At 34.8% G+C, this 18,447-nt stretch overlaps 2 protein-coding genes across 30 annotated transcripts in view; one reads left to right on the top strand and one right to left on the bottom strand.

The window, feature by feature from the left end:
• Positions 1-5,136, top strand: part of NEXN (nexilin F-actin binding protein) — a 51,780-nt gene extending 46,644 nt beyond the window's left edge. For 4 of the 5 annotated variants that reach the window (XM_058716897.1, XM_058716893.1, XM_058716895.1 and 1 more), the window contains 3 exons: positions 3,710-3,895; positions 4,348-4,708; positions 4,799-5,136. In XM_058716897.1, coding sequence (XP_058572880.1) covers positions 3,710-3,895; positions 4,348-4,708; positions 4,799-4,812 — 561 coding nt within the window. In that variant the 3' untranslated portion in view covers positions 4,813-5,136. Of the gene's footprint in view, positions 1-3,709; positions 3,896-4,347 lie in introns of all 5 variants that reach the window. The other variant, XM_058716894.1, reaches the window with a different exon arrangement.
• A 565-nt stretch (positions 5,137-5,701) lies between these two features.
• FUBP1 (far upstream element binding protein 1) overlaps positions 5,702-18,447 on the bottom strand; it is a 33,638-nt gene continuing 20,892 nt past the window's right edge. For 6 of the 25 annotated variants that reach the window (XM_058716871.1, XM_058716874.1, XM_058716873.1 and 3 more), the window contains 5 exons: positions 16,894-16,968; positions 11,040-11,099; positions 10,814-10,959; positions 8,165-8,211; positions 5,702-5,929 (listed from right to left, as the gene is read on the bottom strand). In XM_058716871.1, the coding sequence (XP_058572854.1) occupies positions 5,896-5,929; positions 8,165-8,211; positions 10,814-10,959; positions 11,040-11,099; positions 16,894-16,968 (362 nt within the window). In that variant the 3' untranslated portion in view covers positions 5,702-5,895. The other 19 variants (XM_058716878.1, XM_058716881.1, XM_058716882.1 and 16 more) reach the window with 13 other exon arrangements.

Raw genomic sequence — 18,447 nt, 5'->3', positions numbered from 1 at the left:
GTTCTGGATACTGGGAGTACACTGAATAAACCTGCAGTCCTTGCTCAGTAGTGTTTAGAATCTAACAGGTAGGGAGGATGGAAAACAATTACTGAGTAGTAAGTTAAGAGCTATGGAAATTAACAAAGTAGGATACTACTCTTTGTACAGGGTGGTCAGAGGCCTGATGAGGAACTTGAACTAGAAGTCAAATAGAGAAAATAGATAAATGTGTAGGATATGAAACTTGAGAAGACTCGGGGATGGTGGTAGAGATGAGGAGAGGGAAAGGAATGAGCTGAAGTGGGTATACACGAACAAAAGTAATATGGGAATAGAGTTTGGAAGCAAATCATAAGCTATTTTAGACAAATGGAGATGCTGTGGAACATCAGTTATTCATCAGTGAAGCTGATTTGCATTTGAACTCTGCGATGCACACTAAACCTTGTTTACTGTCACTGCTAGAAGCAAATGCTATTGCTAACATCTATGCTGGGCCTGGTGTTCAGTCTTGGGTTCATGTAAGTGAATATAATATGCCCTCAAAAAGTTCAGCCTAATGAGATGTATGAAAATAATTATAACTTAAGTGCTAAAATAGGAGTTGTATATTTAATGTTATAGGGTCAAATAGGATGGACTCAGTATTCCAAGAAGTTTCACAGGGCTGAGAAAATGGCATTTAAGCAAAGTGTGAAGGTTAACTAGAGCTTGCAGTTAAAGAGGGGAAACATTCCAGATTGGAGATGGGAGTCCGTTTACAGCCTTTACATAAAGGTTGTGAAAATGTGTCTGGGGAATGGAAAATTTGTTCAAAGGCATGGTTCATAGAATAATGAGTAATGGAATAAAGTTGTAAAAGTAGTGGCTAGTTGGTACTGGGTCTTTTTAACTTTGCAGGGACTATGATTTGGGAACAATGTTAGTAATCATTTTAGGACAGAATAATAAAAAGCTTCTGTTTTTAAAGAAATCTGGTATCAGAGAGAATGAAGAAGAAAGGAATAGGGCATTAAGTTGGGATCCAGGGGTAAAAATGGACCCAACTTTTAATCAAACTGGGTAACAGGCTGTTTATGGGCAGGTGGTTACTGAGAAGCCCAGCCCAACATTAAGATTACCAGAGAAACTAACTAGATGATACTACAGAGAATTCAGTCTGGAGATGGTAGGATGAATAGTTTTGGACACATGAAGTTTGAACTATATTGGGATAAGATAAAAGCAGTCTGAAACATAGGTACTGAGTTCAGGCAAGAGACTGGAATTATATAGATTGCAACTATCATAAATAGTATTTAAACATATCAGAGTAAAGCTATATTTAAAGGGTTAATAGTTGGAAGGTGAATAGTAAAACTGGAGAACACCAACATTTAATAGTTGGCCACAAGATCAGTTTTTACAGAAATGTATCATGGAAGCTAAAGTTCAGTCAGCATGCACTTGCTCACCTTGTTAAAGGTAGTGAAACCTCAGAGCAGTCATACCTAGTCCTACAAAATATTTAGGGAAGATTAAAAATGAGATAGATGACTTAACTGTTTTATTGCTATTACTGGCTCTTCTGTATGAAAGGACAGATTAAGACATGTCTGATTTCCTGGAATCCCTGAGGATATCCTCACTGATTGTGAAGGATGCTGACATCCTTCCTATCTTCTCTCTAGATGAAGGTCAGAGATACCCTTTAAAAACTTGTTGGCATAGTTTTGCCATGGAGTGCAATCAACTTCCAGCATAGGACTCCCTTTGCACTTATCTGGTAGTATTATCTGGTTTCCTCCTTTAAAAATCTGTGTTCAGGGCGCCTGGGTAGCTCAGTCGGTTGACTATCTGACTTTGGCTCACTCAGGTTATGATCTTGCAGTTAGGGAGTTCAAGCCCTGGGACAGGTTGCGCTGACAGCTCAGAGCCTGGAGCCTGCTTTGAATACTTGTGTCTCCCTCTCTGCCCCTCCCCTGCTTGTGCTTTCTCTCAAAAAGGGGCGCCTGGGTGGCTCAGTGAAGTGTTTGCCTTTGGCTCAGGTCATGATCTATCTATTTGTGGGTTTAAGCCCTGCATCAGGCTCTGTGCTGACAGCTCAGAGCCTAGACCCTGCTTTGGATTCTGTGTCCACCTCCCCCGCCCCCACTCTCTCTTGCTTTCAAAAATGAATAAACATTATAAAAAAATTTTTAATTAAAAAATAAAAATGTCTGTGTTCAACATGGCTTGTTTGTATTCCAAACATCTTTCAAGGTAACCTCATCCATATAATCTCCCCTAATCCAAGATTCCACAGCTCCTTGTAGCCTTAATCCATACCACCCATTTAAATCACTTACAGTGTTTGACTTTCTAGTTTTCCAAGTAAGGCATACTCCAAAACCATTTCTCGTCTCTTTTTATCTCAAGTTCACTACCCAATTGTTTCCTTTAATATTCATGTGGTAGGTATCAATACCCTAAGAATGCACCAAACCAATGTTTAACATGTCTTTTAGCCTTTTTTGTAATAAAACCACAGCAACATCATTCATATTAGCAATTAACTGTAGTCCTGCATTGTGTTTATTAATAGGCATTAGGTTTATCATTTCAAACTGAAACACTGGTATTAATGGCAGGAGTACTAGAATTTACCCATTAGCTATTTGGTTGTGTCTGATGTTCTAGGATTTTCCAACATTAAATAAAAATCTAATTCTAAAAAACAAGAAAAACTATCCAATTCCTTCTACATTCATTGGAATGGAGTACAATACCTCAAACTGATGCAAAACATCCACACACCAAGATTTTTTCTTACATAGGCAATTACTTCAAAGCTTGTTTCAAAATTTCCTAACTTTAGTTGGATTGTGGTACACTGAGGCAATGTCTTCATAGTACTGTGAAATATAAATGGTGAGATTTCCAGACATAAAAGTCTAGGTAGTTTAGAAACCAAGAGTCCACTACAGCTAAAGTACTTTAGAAACCCTGAATTAACTGTACCTACAACCCACTATACTAAAACTGCCCTCAAAGGCCACCAGTGACCCCATCATCACCAAATTGTTGTATACACTTACACTATTTAACAATTGAAACTCTGCTCTTAAATTACTCAATTATTTCCATAGCTTCCAACTCTCACCCTATATAGAGGACTAACCATATACTTCAACGATTTCCCCCACGTTCCAGCCAATGCCTCTTTCAGTAGTTGTCTTCCATTTATTCTGTGAACACTCTTGTCTGTCATTTGACCATCAATAACTTTTGTTGGATGGAATTCATCTCAAAGACAATTACTAGCTAAGAAGGGTGGGGAAGAAAAATCACAAAGTGGGAAGTAATGGAAATTGCACTTTCTATTATATAGCAGAGTGAAGAATGATGGACAATCTTGTGACAAGAAGTATTTTAAGTTGTTAACAATGTATAACATCCCTACCCTTTTCTGTTATTCAGTACTATCAGCTAGCACAAAGGATTGAGCAAATACCCTGGGACTCCAGTGACATTGTAGCTTTACACTGGGAGAAAGGATTCTAATTGTCAAGAGTGTTTCATAAATGAAACTTTCATTTTTCTCAAATTAGGGGATAGTGAAAATCTACATGGCTGCAGTATAGCACAATTAAACCAAACATGGTGTGATTATTTTGTGTCCATAAATGACATCTTCAGAAGTACTGCTTTAGTTCTTGTTGGTTTCTAGAAAATATGCAATTACTATTCTTGGCCCACTTTCATAAAGGAAGAAGATGTTGATGTCAAGCCTGCAAAAAAAAGTGAGGCTCCATTTACTCATAAAGTGAATATGAAAGCTAGATTTGAACAAATGGCTAAGGCAAGAGAAGAAGAGGAACAAAGAAGAATTGAAGAACAAAAGTTACTGCGCATGCAGTTTGAACAAAAGGAAATTGATGCAGCACTACAAAAGGTACCAGGCTTACATGTCCTTTATTTTTCAAAGATGCTCTTGAAATTTTATGGGGGATTAGGAAAAAAAATTTTGGGAGGACGCAAGTCAGCGAGGGGTTGAGAAAGAGAATCCCACGAGGGGCCTGGCAAGGTGGGGGGAAGGGGAGAGAAGAGAAAGTGAGGGAGGAGTGGGGTTCAAACTCAATGAATGTGGGACTAAACTCAAGAACTGTGAGATCATGACCTGAGTCAAAGTCAGATGCTTAACGGCTGAGCCACCCAGGTGCCCTAAAGTAATTTTTAATAGCTTTCAAGTCAGTGGAATGTTTTATAAAGGACATAATTGTAGTAAGCATATTTACATGTTCTTTGGGAAGAAAAAACCCTTTTATCCATAAAATTCTATTACTAAAGCATTGTCCTAAAAATGCTACTATAAATGCCAACTTGAATGGACCTATTTTAATACAGAAAAGAGAAGAGGAGGAGGAAGAAGAAGGTGGTAGCATCATGAATGGTTCCACTATTGAAGATGAGGAGCAAACGAGATCAGGAGCTCCATGGTTCAAGAGGCCTCTAAAAAACACATCAGTTGTAGACAGTGAGCCAGTTAGATTTACTGTTAAAGTAACAGGAGAACCCAAACCAGAAATTACATGGTGGTTTGAAGGAGAAATACTGCAAGATGGAGAAGACTATCAATATATTGAAAGAGGAGAAACTTACTGCCTTTATTTACCAGAAACTTTCCCAGAAGATGAAGGAGAATATATGTGTAAAGCGGTCAACAACAAAGGCTCTGCAGCTAGTACCTGTATTCTTACAATTGAAAGTAAGAATTAATCATTTTTAATCTAGAACTTTTATTGTATTTAAATTTTTTCTTCCTTTAAAAAATCACTTTTCTTCTTCTCTTTTTTAGCTGACGACTACTAGCTCCCCTTCCCTCTCCCTGCCCCCTCCCAGCCCCCCCCCCCCCTCCGAATTTCTTACTACATCCATGTTTTCTGTGGCGGGGCCAAAAATGGAAACCAGAAGTGCCACTATATTGACTTTTTATTCCTTTTCCTAACAGTCTTCAAAACACAAGCTCATCTAAAGAATACCTTCTTCCTATCCAAATCATCACCAGATTTGTCACCATATTGTGAAGTTAATGTGTATTTAATGGGGTAGAGTGGAAAAGTTACTCAATTATTCTAAGCTTATAGCAATTACGTTTTAAAGATCACAAATAAAACATTATTTTGCATGAAAAAATGATGTTTATGAGCTATTTATACACCTAAAATTAATGGAGACTTCATAATTTGGAAACTACTGAGTTTTCCTTAATAGTCATTTTTCTTGTTGTAGTTTTAAAGTCTTTCTGAAGCACAGAGGGAAAAGGGGGAACATGGAGAACAACAAAAGTTAAGACTTTTAAGGAGAAAATTTAATGGAAACCACTGCCTATCTAGAATTCTGAGTGTTGAGACTATTAACATGTACTATTCAAGCTTCTAAAGCAAATTTACGTTGTGACCTTGCCTGAACAAATTATATTTTAGTAAAAAAACTTTGTATCAGTTCATGCAGGAGAAAACACTTTCAACATAATTGAAGATTTTGACGTCTAAGAGGGAGGAAAAAAGGCACAATCTTCAATTTTAAAATCTGGTCTAAAATGAGTTTGTAAATAATTACCATGTTCTATTACCAAGTTGTTTTATATTTTAGTTTTCTGGAAGACAATTTTATTTTACAATGTAAACCCATAATAAAATAACTTGTGTATTTAAAATAAAGTCTTTTCAATATTTTAGAAAAGAAACAAAACACTCCCTTATAATATTCATCAATGTACATTTATTATTTTTTTATTGAGGAAACCATAATCAATACAAAATTACAGCAATCGTGCCCTTTTACATACAATGTCATTAAAGCAAACTCTAAACCACAGTTTGTAAAGTATTCAATTTACCTCAAGTCCAAGCTGCATCTCCCTAAGACACTGTTCCCATCACAGTAGCCATTTTAAGCCAATCTTCTTTTTACACACGGGTAGTTTCTGTAGAGAACACTTTTCTCAGGACGAAAATGCATCGAGCATGCATAAGAAAAAATATATATATATATATGCGCAAATACATTTATGAGTTTCTATAGGGCTATCACTGAAGAAAATAAAACCTTGGGATTTATTTGCTTCTTTTTTAAAAGCACCAATTTAAATCCCTCAGAAGTTTATACTGTGGCAAGATAACTCAAGTGACTAAACAAAAAATAAAGGTTATTTTCAGAGTCAAAATTATCTTTAGGTACTGTTAAAATACATTTTAAAATGAGGCAGAATTTTCAGAAAATAAAAAGACATCCTCATTGATAATTTCTACATCCTTATTCTAGACAACAGATGTTCACAGGTAGAACTGGTTCTCCTGGCAGAGCACTCAAACGTAATCACTTCTGCATATATTCCTATTTCCCGCTTAAGTTTACTCTGCTACTCCTACCCAAACCCACCCTTTTGAATTAACTACCAAGGTATTTGGCTAAGGAAATATTTTACAATGTTTATAAACAACTAGTATTAAATCACTAGTTTTAGTATTAAAACCATTTTTGTTAATTAAAAATAAAAGTATACTTTTCATTTCTAAAAGAAACATCAAACCCATTAGAATTCTAAGTATCACCACACTAAAATATCTTAAACACATTGTCAAGTTTTTAAGTGCTAAATAAAATAAATCAGTTCAATTTCAATCTAAACATTGTTTCTACCACTCCTAACATCCATTGCATTCAAGTCAACTGGCTCACCTTTTCTGCTTTCCATTTATTTCAAGGTTAAGATTAGCGCCATTTTAAAAATGCAGTTATCAGTGAAGGCTTATGGTAATGAGTTAAAAAAAACTCTTGAGATAGAAACAATGCCCCAGTATCTATAAGCATTCATCTATTATTTTATAAAAATGCAAACTACAGCTAACCAAAAGTTGAAAGGCTCCTTAAGGTTCAAAGATCTCCTTTATATTATGTCTTAACATACCTATCATTGACTATTAAAACAATACACACACACACATAAATGTGGTGCAGTAACTACACAACTTACAAAATTTAACAGTTCATGGAACATTTAAGATCAAGCAAATAGCACTTTAAAATGAAAAGTGATCAAAAGCAGGTACATTACACCCTATACCAATGTATGGGAATACATTTCATATTTCTCAATTATGATTTGCCAATTTTACCTTCTACATTGAGCCCTTCTATGGTCCATGCTCATCGGCTCACCAATGGCATACACTCAAAGGATTCCTCTTTATGGGTAACTATCTCAGGACCTGATTTTATGAGCTATGATTTGGTGCTTGCAGCATCTTCAGCACTGTGTGTGAAAATGAAGGCAGTATTTTTGAATATTTTTCTTTGTTGTAGAGATAAGCAGGAGTTTTAAAAGGATCAGCACATTTTAGAAACTGAATAAACAAAACTGATAGGATGCTGCTTTAATACATTCATCTTAACTCAAAATATGTACCAGTTAAAATCATCTATAAGAACACAAACATTTTAAACTGGCAAAAAAAGTAAAATGCAACGTCAATTATTAAAGTATTATAAATCAGAAAAATATTGTTTGCTATACAGATTATGAAAGGTTATTTGCTATACAGTTAACATTTCACTGATGCACATGCCTTATCAAAACATACTGCCAGTATTCCTTATATTTTCCTTTTTCAGTGTATGTTACGAAAACTGAATTGTCTTAAAAAAAAAAACTTTGTAATAAAATTCTGACCCATAATGTCCTTACTGAATTGTTATACTTCAAGAATAAGAAAAAAATAAACTCCATATAGCTTTGGAGGGCAAAGAAAGAAAATGTCCTGTCAACCTGTCAATCATAAAAAGCTTGTGAAGGCTGTTGAAGTTTCTAACCAAGTGATTTCCTAAATCTCAAAAACTATGTTAACTGCCCTTTCTTAACAATTCTTCTGTAGTTGGGAAAAGATTACAAAAAGTTTGGATGTAGTTCAATTATAGCAGCAATCTACTCATCATTTTTCTTGTTTTAATAAAAAAATTAAAATAAAAAACATTACCCAGAAATGTAAACAGTTGTTTGAACAACTTACAGACTTTCCACTGAAATGGTAGCATAAATAACAAAATACATTTTGGGGAAGCAGTAGCAGATTGCTTTTGAATACACAACCACAAAAACCTCACAGGGACAACATTAATGTACTGAAATATTTATTTATATATGTCCTTAGGTTGTGCTTACCTGTTGCTTTTTGCAGCAGAACCTAAGGTGGAAGGTCTGGGAAGGCACTGTGAAGTATAAATAATTGCACTGTTTGCAATTAATAAAGATTTTAAACCTTAAATGAATCAAAATCAACAGCCTCCAATTTGTGAGTTATGATATTGAATCCAACTGAGCTATTTCTTCAGTTTAATCAATAAATGCACCACTTTCCTAAAAGGTCATCTATAAAACAGTATCATGCAAAATACTGAAATTGTTCATGTCAATAACCCTACTCTTAAAGGTAACACATAACTAACTCCTTAACTATTAAACTTCAAACTAGAACTATATATCCATATCTAAATAAGGGCAAGGGAAGTCACTCCAGGTTCTATAAAACAATCAAAAACATTTCAAATATCTATAATGAACTGAACTGCTATTTTCTACCCTATAAGTAATCTCAACATTTATGTCCTTGTACATCTTCCTTTATAGTATATTCAGAACTGGTGCTCCCCACCAATGAAAAGAATATATATATATATACATACATATATATATATTTATGAAATGGTGTTAAAACTGCTACATTGCTTAATATTTGCAAACTGAAAACCACTTCTGTCTGACACATTTCAAGTCTTTCATATTAATATAGAAGATATGCATACTGTACACTGAAAAGCAATATATTTTAGGAGCACCAATGAGTAATACTATTCAATTTTAATGATCAGTTTTCTTTAGCTATAGCTAAAGCATATCAAAAATACTTACCCATTAAGCTCACTTAAAAAAAAAATACAGACCTATGTATTATTCTATGTTAAATTAAGAAGCAGTTATGGTTTTCCAAGATATCAGCACTGTATTCCAACATAATATTCACACAAAGTATGGCATTTACATTATGTGGAACATTGACAAAAAGATACTGTTGCAGTTCATCAATTTGTCATTCTGATGTACTTACAGTGCAATGCTCCTTGAAGGAACACAATCAAGGATGATACACAGCACAGTCCTCCTCACCCCTACAGAGCTAGTTCTATACTGGCTGGATCAAACCTGCACTTCAACAGACAATGGCAAGACAGACTGTATTTGCATGTAGTCTAATATATTAATATGCAAAGAGCCAACAAATATGCAAAGAGTAAAACAATGGATTTCAACAAAATATCAGAACTTCAGCATGAGTGTTATAGGGTAATAAAGTGATTTCAAGTACATAAAAAATTAAGTTGATTCAATGATTGGACTTGTGCATTTACAAAACAAGGCTTAACTATACTGCAAAAAGAAAAAAAAAGAAAAAAGCTTGAACATTTCCATACCCCGATAATGTTTCAATGGCAGATGCACTGTAGCTATACTTTTTGCATACTATTTACTTTTCTACCCTAAATTTAAAAAGAAACACACTAATATTGTATACATTGAAAGTTTCTTTACATGAAAAAACTTCTTATTCAACTACTCATATTCACTATCCGAAAACTGTTTAAAATTAGTTATGCTGAAACAGTCTTGGAAATCGAAGTAATTATCAAATTAAGAACAGAAAGGTTAACTGTTATAGCAGCAGTACAGATCTGAAACAGTGGTCATGTATAAAAGGAAATTTCACTGTTAATGCAATGGAAGTATGCCAAAAGATCACTGTACACACATGCAGTTTTGAATCAAACAGAAGGAAAAAAAAATGAAGATATCAGGATTACTTGTGCTGAAACAGCCAAATACAATAAATGGAAAAGATCCTCCAATCTACTACTATACTGCAAGGGGGAAAAAACATGCCAGTGTTTAAAAACTCAATTAATATTTCATGGGGAAAGCTTATATTTTGTGTATATGTATCTTAATTTATCATTGCTAAGAAATTATGAATCCTTTAAATACCCACATATCCAACTTACCGACACAGGAGGTTTCATATCATTTATTGTAAAGCACAAAACAGGCATTTTAAAAGTGAAAGTATACATTGAAAAAGTACATTTATATCACAAAGCATTGACCACATAATAGTTGCAAATACATTTGCTGGAATGTGTACATCTACACTAAATACTAAAAACAAACCAATTTTCATTTCTACACAGAAATATTAACCTCCTATCAGTAGTGATAGATATTTTGTACATTTTCAAAAAAAAAAAAAAAACACTATTTTAAACCAAAATCAAAATTAAGATCTTCATCAAGTCGTCTGCATCCATATATTTAACAAAGGTTTTTTTCCCCCACACAATGAAGCAAATACTGTATTGTCCACTTCTTATTATTGGCCCTGTGCAGAAGAGATACATAAGAAATACACAAAAAGTTAAAGAAAATCCTTTAAATGGAGCTAACTCAGGAGTGAATCCTTTAAGAAAGAAAAACTGGTTAATATAAATGGTGGTGGCTTCTTGCATGATTTGCAAATCCCTGGGGGAAAAAAATTTATTTTTAAAATCAGAGGCACTGTAGAAATACTCAGCACTCAGATGCCAGAAAGCATTATTAAAAAAAACAAACAAAAAACCCAAACAATACATCACAGTACTTCATTTAGTTATGCTATGCCAGATAAAAATTTAAAAGGCAAACATAATCCCAAACAGACAAAACAGTAAACATGCAGAAAACATGATTGGAGTAGAAATCAACACATTAGCAAGTTTAGTATACCTGAGGTGCTGGAGGATGCTGTGGCATTCCCTGGGGACTTGTCTGGGCATAGTAGGCTGCTTGTTGTCTATAGTACTCAGCCCAGGCTGCACTATAATCTGGCTGACCACCTGGTGGAGCACCAGTAGGAGCAGGAACCGCTTGACCTTTGAGAAAACAGAACAACTTTGTTGCTGTAACCACAATTAAAAGCCCAAAAGAATCTCATTTCTAATAAAAACAATACCTTGCTTCTTGTAATATTCCTCCCAAGCTTTTGAATAATCTTGTGTCTGCCCTTGTTGACCTAAAAAAAACCCCCTAAATTTTAATACAAAATTATATCCACTGTAAGTACAGGTTACAAAGACAAGCACAGAGGGTCAGAATTGCTCCTGTTTTATCTTATTCATTAGTGTCAGAAAACTACTCTGTAATTAAAGAAATCAGAATGCTGTTTCTTTTTGCCTTATATTAATCGTAACTTTTAGTTCTAAAGCATTACTATTAATAAAAAGCAAAATCAAAACCATCCACATAGTTTTAACAAGAAAGGCAATGATTTAGGCATAATCTGGATTCAATTACAGAATTTATAAATATTAATGTTCTAAACTGAGTTTGGCAAGTATTTCAAGTAAACAATCTATGGTTCCCTGATGGTGATGCTGGGTGTGGGGAGGGGGGAGACCACTATTTTTTCTTGTCTTATTCATTTGGATGTTACACTACAGGTTTTAAATAAAATGTAAATCTTTGATGGAGGAAAAGAACATTTTTGAAAAACAAAAAACCCATGTGAAATCTATTAAAGACTTCATTATTTTAAGATACAGTCAAGATCTTTGTTTCCTGATTTGTGACCTATAAATTATGTGTACGAAGACTAACCATCAAAATACTCTTTAATAATAAGATGTTTAAAATTTTAATATATGTTCAAACCACAATACAATTTTATTAAAAGTAACATGACAAAGAACATAAAGAACAATTACCAAAGACACTCGAAGGAACAAGATCAATGAAACACAAAACTCAACAGCTTTCATGAGCAGGTATTTTTTAAGCAGGGTAATTAAGAGACTAAAGAGAATTAACCAAATCCAACGCACAAAACTTAAATGGGCTCTGGATTAAAATAAAGACAACATACACACAGCCACAAGAGACATTTTTCTGACAACCAAAGAAAATATGGTCTATATGTTGATATTACTAAATAATTTATTTACAACAGTGTGCAACCTACTTTGTAAAGGCTCAGGCACAAAAAATACATATATACACACACAAATTACATATGATAAACTTTTTAAAAATGTAGAATTTGAATAGAAAATATAAATATGGGTGTTCACTGTATGATTTTTCTGATTTTATCAAGGTATAAAAATTTATAAAATAAAAAGTTGGGGAGGAAGAACATGTGTTTTCCTATTGAGCTCCCTTTTTTGAGCAGAATTTTATATAGCTTATTACCTTGCCTGGTGAAATTATTATGGCTAGATAAAAAATACTCTAGAGAACAGACACAGGGAAAGTTGTTTTTTATGTTTGTTGGATGTTGCCAACTTTGTATAGCTGAACTCTGTATAGTTGCTGAAAATAGGCTATCACCATCAATCACAAAATTGAAGAATTAAAAGCAACTCAGTGAATAGAATTTTAACTTTTATGAGTAACTTTAAAAATCCAAGAAAAAACCCCCCTTCTATAGGCAACAGAGAAATCCCATGTAATATAAACAAAATTCTTAGTTTTGTTTTCCAGAATTCTTTTCAAAGAGGAAGTGAGTTTAACATACTGATCCAATGAGGAGACACAATTTAAACAAATCTGAAATAGGTTTCAGTATTTAGACAACTGCCAAATATCCCAGGGTATCAAAAGTAATAAAACCACACAATGTCTCTTACAAGTTGTACACTTGAAAACCTGCTGACTTGAGGCCAAACTTGGTTAAGACAGCAACAATTTCTACTTCAGGTTTACAAAGAGGGACTGAACATCATTGTTAAGAGATATTCATTTTAGAGGCAAAATTACAATATAAGATGGTAGAAACAGAGACACATTAAGAAAATTCATCCAATTCAAATGTTACCTACTCTCCCATTTCAAATATTTCTGTGGAAAGTGAAGGGTAAACATGTCAGACTGTAAGAAAATCAAGCACTTGTAAGTCGTAAACACCTCACATTCCAATCTTGAAGGTGTCCAAAGAAAAAGTCATCTCACTCCTCCAACACGAGGGGCAAGTTTTGCCCTGCTGGAAAATAACTCTTCCTATCTGCTTAGGACTTACTTGGCTCTCCCCTAGCCTCTTGTGCCTCTCTGCCCCCTTTAGAAATGTACTTTAGCTTGCTCCCTTTATCCTTCTTAGTTCTAGAACTATTGTGATGCCTGTTTAGTTTATATTTTAGAACATCACTTAACATTTACATGTAGATTCATCATTTGTAAGGTTTGACTTTCATTTCATTCAAGAGGTAAGACTTGCCCTAGAGTTCACACATAACAGCCCAATGGCCAAACCTGCTTGAATAGATGTCACTACAAGTTATCGCTCTATATACCTGCCTCTTTCCCACAACCATTTTCCTCACTACACACCCTTTCCCCTTAAGGTACCATATGCCAAAGGCTCAGAGTCCACCACATCAGTACTTAATATTTTAAGAGCCTTTCTCTAAGTCAAACTTTTCCAAAAAATGCCTTCACCTGCCCTCTTCCAAATGGGAACTGCCTGTCTACTTTGAAATCCAGTTTTATCTGTTTACTTATTACAAAAGTTTCCTCATTCTACCTCCAAAAATACCCACTCTTCGAGCTTTGCTGCCATTCCTTGTAAGACTTAAAATTTCCTTTGTTAACCCTCTATAATCTCATCTTTGCAAATTTCTCTCCTAAATTCTCTTGATATTAATCCTACGAAATTCAGAACTGTTTCAGAAAACAAAACTAACTAAAAAACTTAACTTGAGGCTCCTGGGTGGCTCAGTCAGTTACGTGTCCGACCGGCTCAGGTCACAATCTCACAGCTCATGGGTTCCAGCCCCGTGTCAGGCTCTGCTATCAGCTCAGAGCTGCTTCGGATTCTGTGCCTCGCTCTTTCTCTCACTCAAAAACAAACATTAAAAACAAAAAACAAAAAAAACCCCTCCTGTTTTAAGAGATTTACTTACTTATAAACAATGACACATTTATAACGTTAGTGGATATTTTCTGTCCTTAACAGGCAAAGCTGAGATTTGGCTTCAGAAGCTGGGACAGCCTGCCCAGTTTGGTAAAGAGGTTACTAGATTGGGAACTGGGATGTCCAGAGTCCTAGAAAATCCTAGCTCTGCCACTGGAAGAGTTCAACTTGGCCTCTCCAAATAAGATAGTTGGATTTGGAGATAAAAATTTTTATCTCCCTAATATCTTATTACTTTCTTCCCTTTTATTTACAAATCTTGAAAACTGCCTTGGTAGAGCACATGACTCTTGATCTCAGGGTTGGGAGTTCAAGCCCCACAATGGGCATAGAGATTACTTAAACAAAATCTTGAAAACTGAATTATATTAGTCTTATGCTTCAATATCTGGCAAGTAATGCACCCAGAAGAAATTAAGGTAGTTAAGCAACAACTCATTTGCAAAAAGAACTTCTATAGGACAAAATAAATTGACTTGCTAGCCAGGATTAGAGACCTGGCAATTTATTATTATTTCCCTTAAGATTTATATGTGAAATAATCATTCAACTTATCTTTTGCTCAAAAAAATTAACAGCTGATCACTACAGTGCTACAGAAAAACACGTAACTGAGAAAAAAAAATCTGAATGGTATTAAGACCTCACAGATTACATTCAACACACCTGCTCACTCTGGGCAAATAAAAGGTAGAAAAGCTAAACCATAAATTTATCAACGTGCTGCAAATGAATAAAATATAATAAAACACAAGTTTCACCAATTCCCCAATAATTATCTAAGTCCACAAACAGGCCTGTTTTTACTTATTTTTAATATTAACATAGGGAACATCTCTGGCACATTAACCATGGTGAAAATATAAGTCAGACCCAGCGACTTTTAATTGCAACATGCTCAAATTTTTACAATGGTGACACTATTTCATACAAGTTGAAGTGACCATATGTCCTGACCACTATCATGGGATGATTATTAATAGCATTCTCAGTTATTCTCAAAAGTATATCCCTGTCAGGATAATAAATTATGTGATCACCCTAATTAGAGTATACTGCTTTGAGATTAAAGTTTTTTAAAAGTATTTTTTTTGCAGAATTTTAGCTGTTGTAGACCTGCCTGAGATAAGATGGGTCACAAAAACATAATCTGTTTTAGCCTCAGGAATGTAGCATGGCAAGTCATACTAACAGGAAAAATAATTTTTCTTTCTTTAAATAGAAAATAAGCTGCATAAAACATCCTTATCATGAAGTAAACGTATCCTACACAAAAGAAAATTTAATATAATCACCATTCTGGAAAATTTTCTTTCTGTGAAGACGACAAAACACTCACAGGCAAAGAAACATTGAAGTTTATGTTGAAAATCTCAAACAGACTGTATACTATGATAAAATTCTACCATCTATACATTCATTCGTATATATACCTGGGAAGAATGGACGAGTTTATCTGTTTGGCTTTCATTTGTGACAAGTGGCTGTAGTATACATGGGTCAATTTCAAATGACACCATAACCTTCTAAAAACAAAAACTACTATCTGTTCAGCTGACCCTTGAACAATTCAGAGGTTAATGGGCACAGACCTCTGTAGAGTTGAAAACCCACATACAACTTTTGACTTTGGACAAGCTTAACTACTAATAGTCTTTAACCAGAAGCCTTACAGCTAACATAAACAGTGGACTAACACACATTTTGAGTATTGTACACTGTATTTTACAATAAAGTAAGCTAGAGAAACAAGAAGAAAATCATAAAATTCATTTATATAATACTGTAAAAAAAAAAACCCACTTATAAGTAAACCCATAAAATTCAAACCTATGTTAAGGGTCAAATGAATATCAGGTTCCAAATAGTCCCAGAAAAAAACAAATCTGGGAGATGGGCTTGGAGTTTAGGCCCTCTTGGGAGTTCAAATTGTTGTTCTACCACTTAGTGGCTGTACATTTCAACTGTTAGTAGAAGTACAGTTTTCATTTGTAACAATTTGTAGTAATGTATTTAGCAAAACACTTGATTAACAATTGTATCCTCCATGAGAATATAATAACCAGAAGGTCAGGGGCTCCTACCTGTTTACCCTCACAATCACATTCTCAGCATCTATCACTGTTTGGTATGTAGTATGTGTTCTACAGTTACTGAATGGAAATGACCTTTCTAGAGTACAACTTTTCCTTTCTCCTATATGCAAATGTTATTTAAGTAACTAACATCCTATGTCCTTGTAGGTTACTTATCTAGTTACTGTGCAGCAGAAAATACCACACAACCAATTTTTGCTTGGCTCTCTAGAATTTAACCTATGCCATTCAGGCTACTGATATATGTTAACTGTCTTTGACAAAAGTACAAGTAATATTTAGGGTCATATGTGCCAACAGTGGAACTTTTGGTTTTAATTATTGTGGCTGACAAATGCATTTGGAAACAAAAGGATTTCCTTGTTATGTAACCACAATTTTAAGAATTATGTATTTTTAGAATCAGTGATTTTAGAATGCATTCAGGGGTGCCTGGGTGGCTCAGTCGGTTAAGCATCTGACGTCAGCTCAGGTCACGATCTCACGGCTCGTGAGTTTGAGCTCAGTGTCAGGCTGTGTGCTGACAGTTCAGAGCCTGGAGCCTGCTTCAGATTCTGCCTCTCTCTCTCTCTCTCTCCCTCCCTCGCTTCCACACTCTCTCTCTTAAATATAAACATTAAAAAAAAAAAAACAAAAAAACCACATTCGATATTCCCTTCAAGATATTAAAAGTTAAAAATAAAGTGCAAGTAACAAAAACATAAGGCAAACATGGTCTTATAACAATCTTCATCCTTCTAGTGAGATTTATTAAATGTTTCAAATTCAATTTAACTAAATGTATAAAAAAGAAATGTAGAACATACCCATTTTCTTGTAATACTCTTCCCAGGCCTTAGTATAATCAACCTGTCCAGCTGGAGCTGGATTCTGCTGATCTCCTTAAGAAAAACATTATAAAAAAAAAAAAAAAAAAGAAAAAGGATTAACAGTTTCAAAAGACAATCTTGGCCCTTTACTTCTATTCCTTGAATGGAGAAAGTAGGAGTGGCCTGCCATAGGGAGTGAGGGGCAGGAGGGAGGGTGCTATGTGGTAGTGGGATCCTTGCTGGTGCCAAAAACACAGGACACAGGAGGTACAGAGGCCCTCAACAGAGAAAGTTTGTTTATACACAGGGAAGAGGAGTTACACTGAGCATGTAAGTAAATTCATTGGTCAAGTAAGGATATACACTGAGGATACCAAGTTATTCACTATTTATAGGCAATGAAAGGGAAAAAGCCAGAAAGAACTCTGATGTGTTACAATAGAATTCTGCAGGCAGTATAATGGTTTGAGAAATATATACATAGATACTAATGTTTCATATATGCACTCATAAGCATACATGTATATAAATTTCCTAGGTTCCGTATCACCATGGTAGAAATGAACACATGGAGTTTTTGATTTCTCAAATACCATCATCTGCTAAAAGGAAATCAGGGCTACTTAGAAAAATAGCTGATTTTAGGGCTTGAGCCCAGAAAGCACAAAATAAGCATCTTTTGGGCAGGAAAGTAAAGACATGCTTAAAAAATGACAAACATGTCAGGGTGCCTCAGTTGGTTAAGCATCTGACTTTGACTCAGGTCATGATCTCACGGTTCATGAGTTCAAGCCCCACATTGGGCTTGCTGCTGTTGGCAGAGACTGCTTCAGATCTTCTCCCTCCCCGCCCCTCTCAAAAATAAACAAACACATTTAAAAAAAGTTAAAAAAGAATGACAGACATGTCAAAAGGATACAGGAACCATCTCAAAGGTACTCCTGAATGACCAAAGTTAGGGCAATCTGATAATCAAAATAGTAAAGATAGTTTAAAATACATGTTGAATAACACAGGAGTCCATACTGATATAAAGAAATAGAAGAAAACTTCTTCCTTATAATACCAACTAATACACGCAGAATGATGCAAACAGAAACTACCATCATGGCTGTAGCTGAATCAGGCACATGTTATCAAAGAAGGCTAAGGCCAATGGGCAGAAGTTCAGGAAGGAACAGAATAATCTTATGAACTCAGTATAATTCCCCAAAAAGTATTTGTTAATTTCAAAGAGAAAAATGGTAATTTTATGGTATAGAAACCTGGCAGACACCAACAGGACCAAGCGACTATGGTTACCATCACCAGGGATGAAGCAGGTCAACATTATATGACCCTTGATGTAATGCACTAAGAGGAACATAGCAATATTTCTGAGGTACTGCCACATACCAAGTAGGACTTCACGATCATGACCTCATCTTTTTGAGAAAAGGCTCAGGTGACCTATGCTAATTTGATAGTCATCGCATAAGACAAAAGGTCTGTGCTTTTTTTTTTTTTCTTTTTTTTTTTTTTTACCAGATGGGATCCTAGATCAGAATAGAG

The sequence above is a fragment of the Neofelis nebulosa genome, chromosome 2 (genome assembly GCF_028018385.1).
Source record: "Neofelis nebulosa isolate mNeoNeb1 chromosome 2, mNeoNeb1.pri, whole genome shotgun sequence".
NCBI lineage: Eukaryota > Metazoa > Chordata > Mammalia > Carnivora > Felidae > Neofelis > Neofelis nebulosa.
The sequence above is the reverse complement of the archived record's forward strand: the minus strand, read 5'-3'. Positions and strand labels throughout refer to the sequence as shown.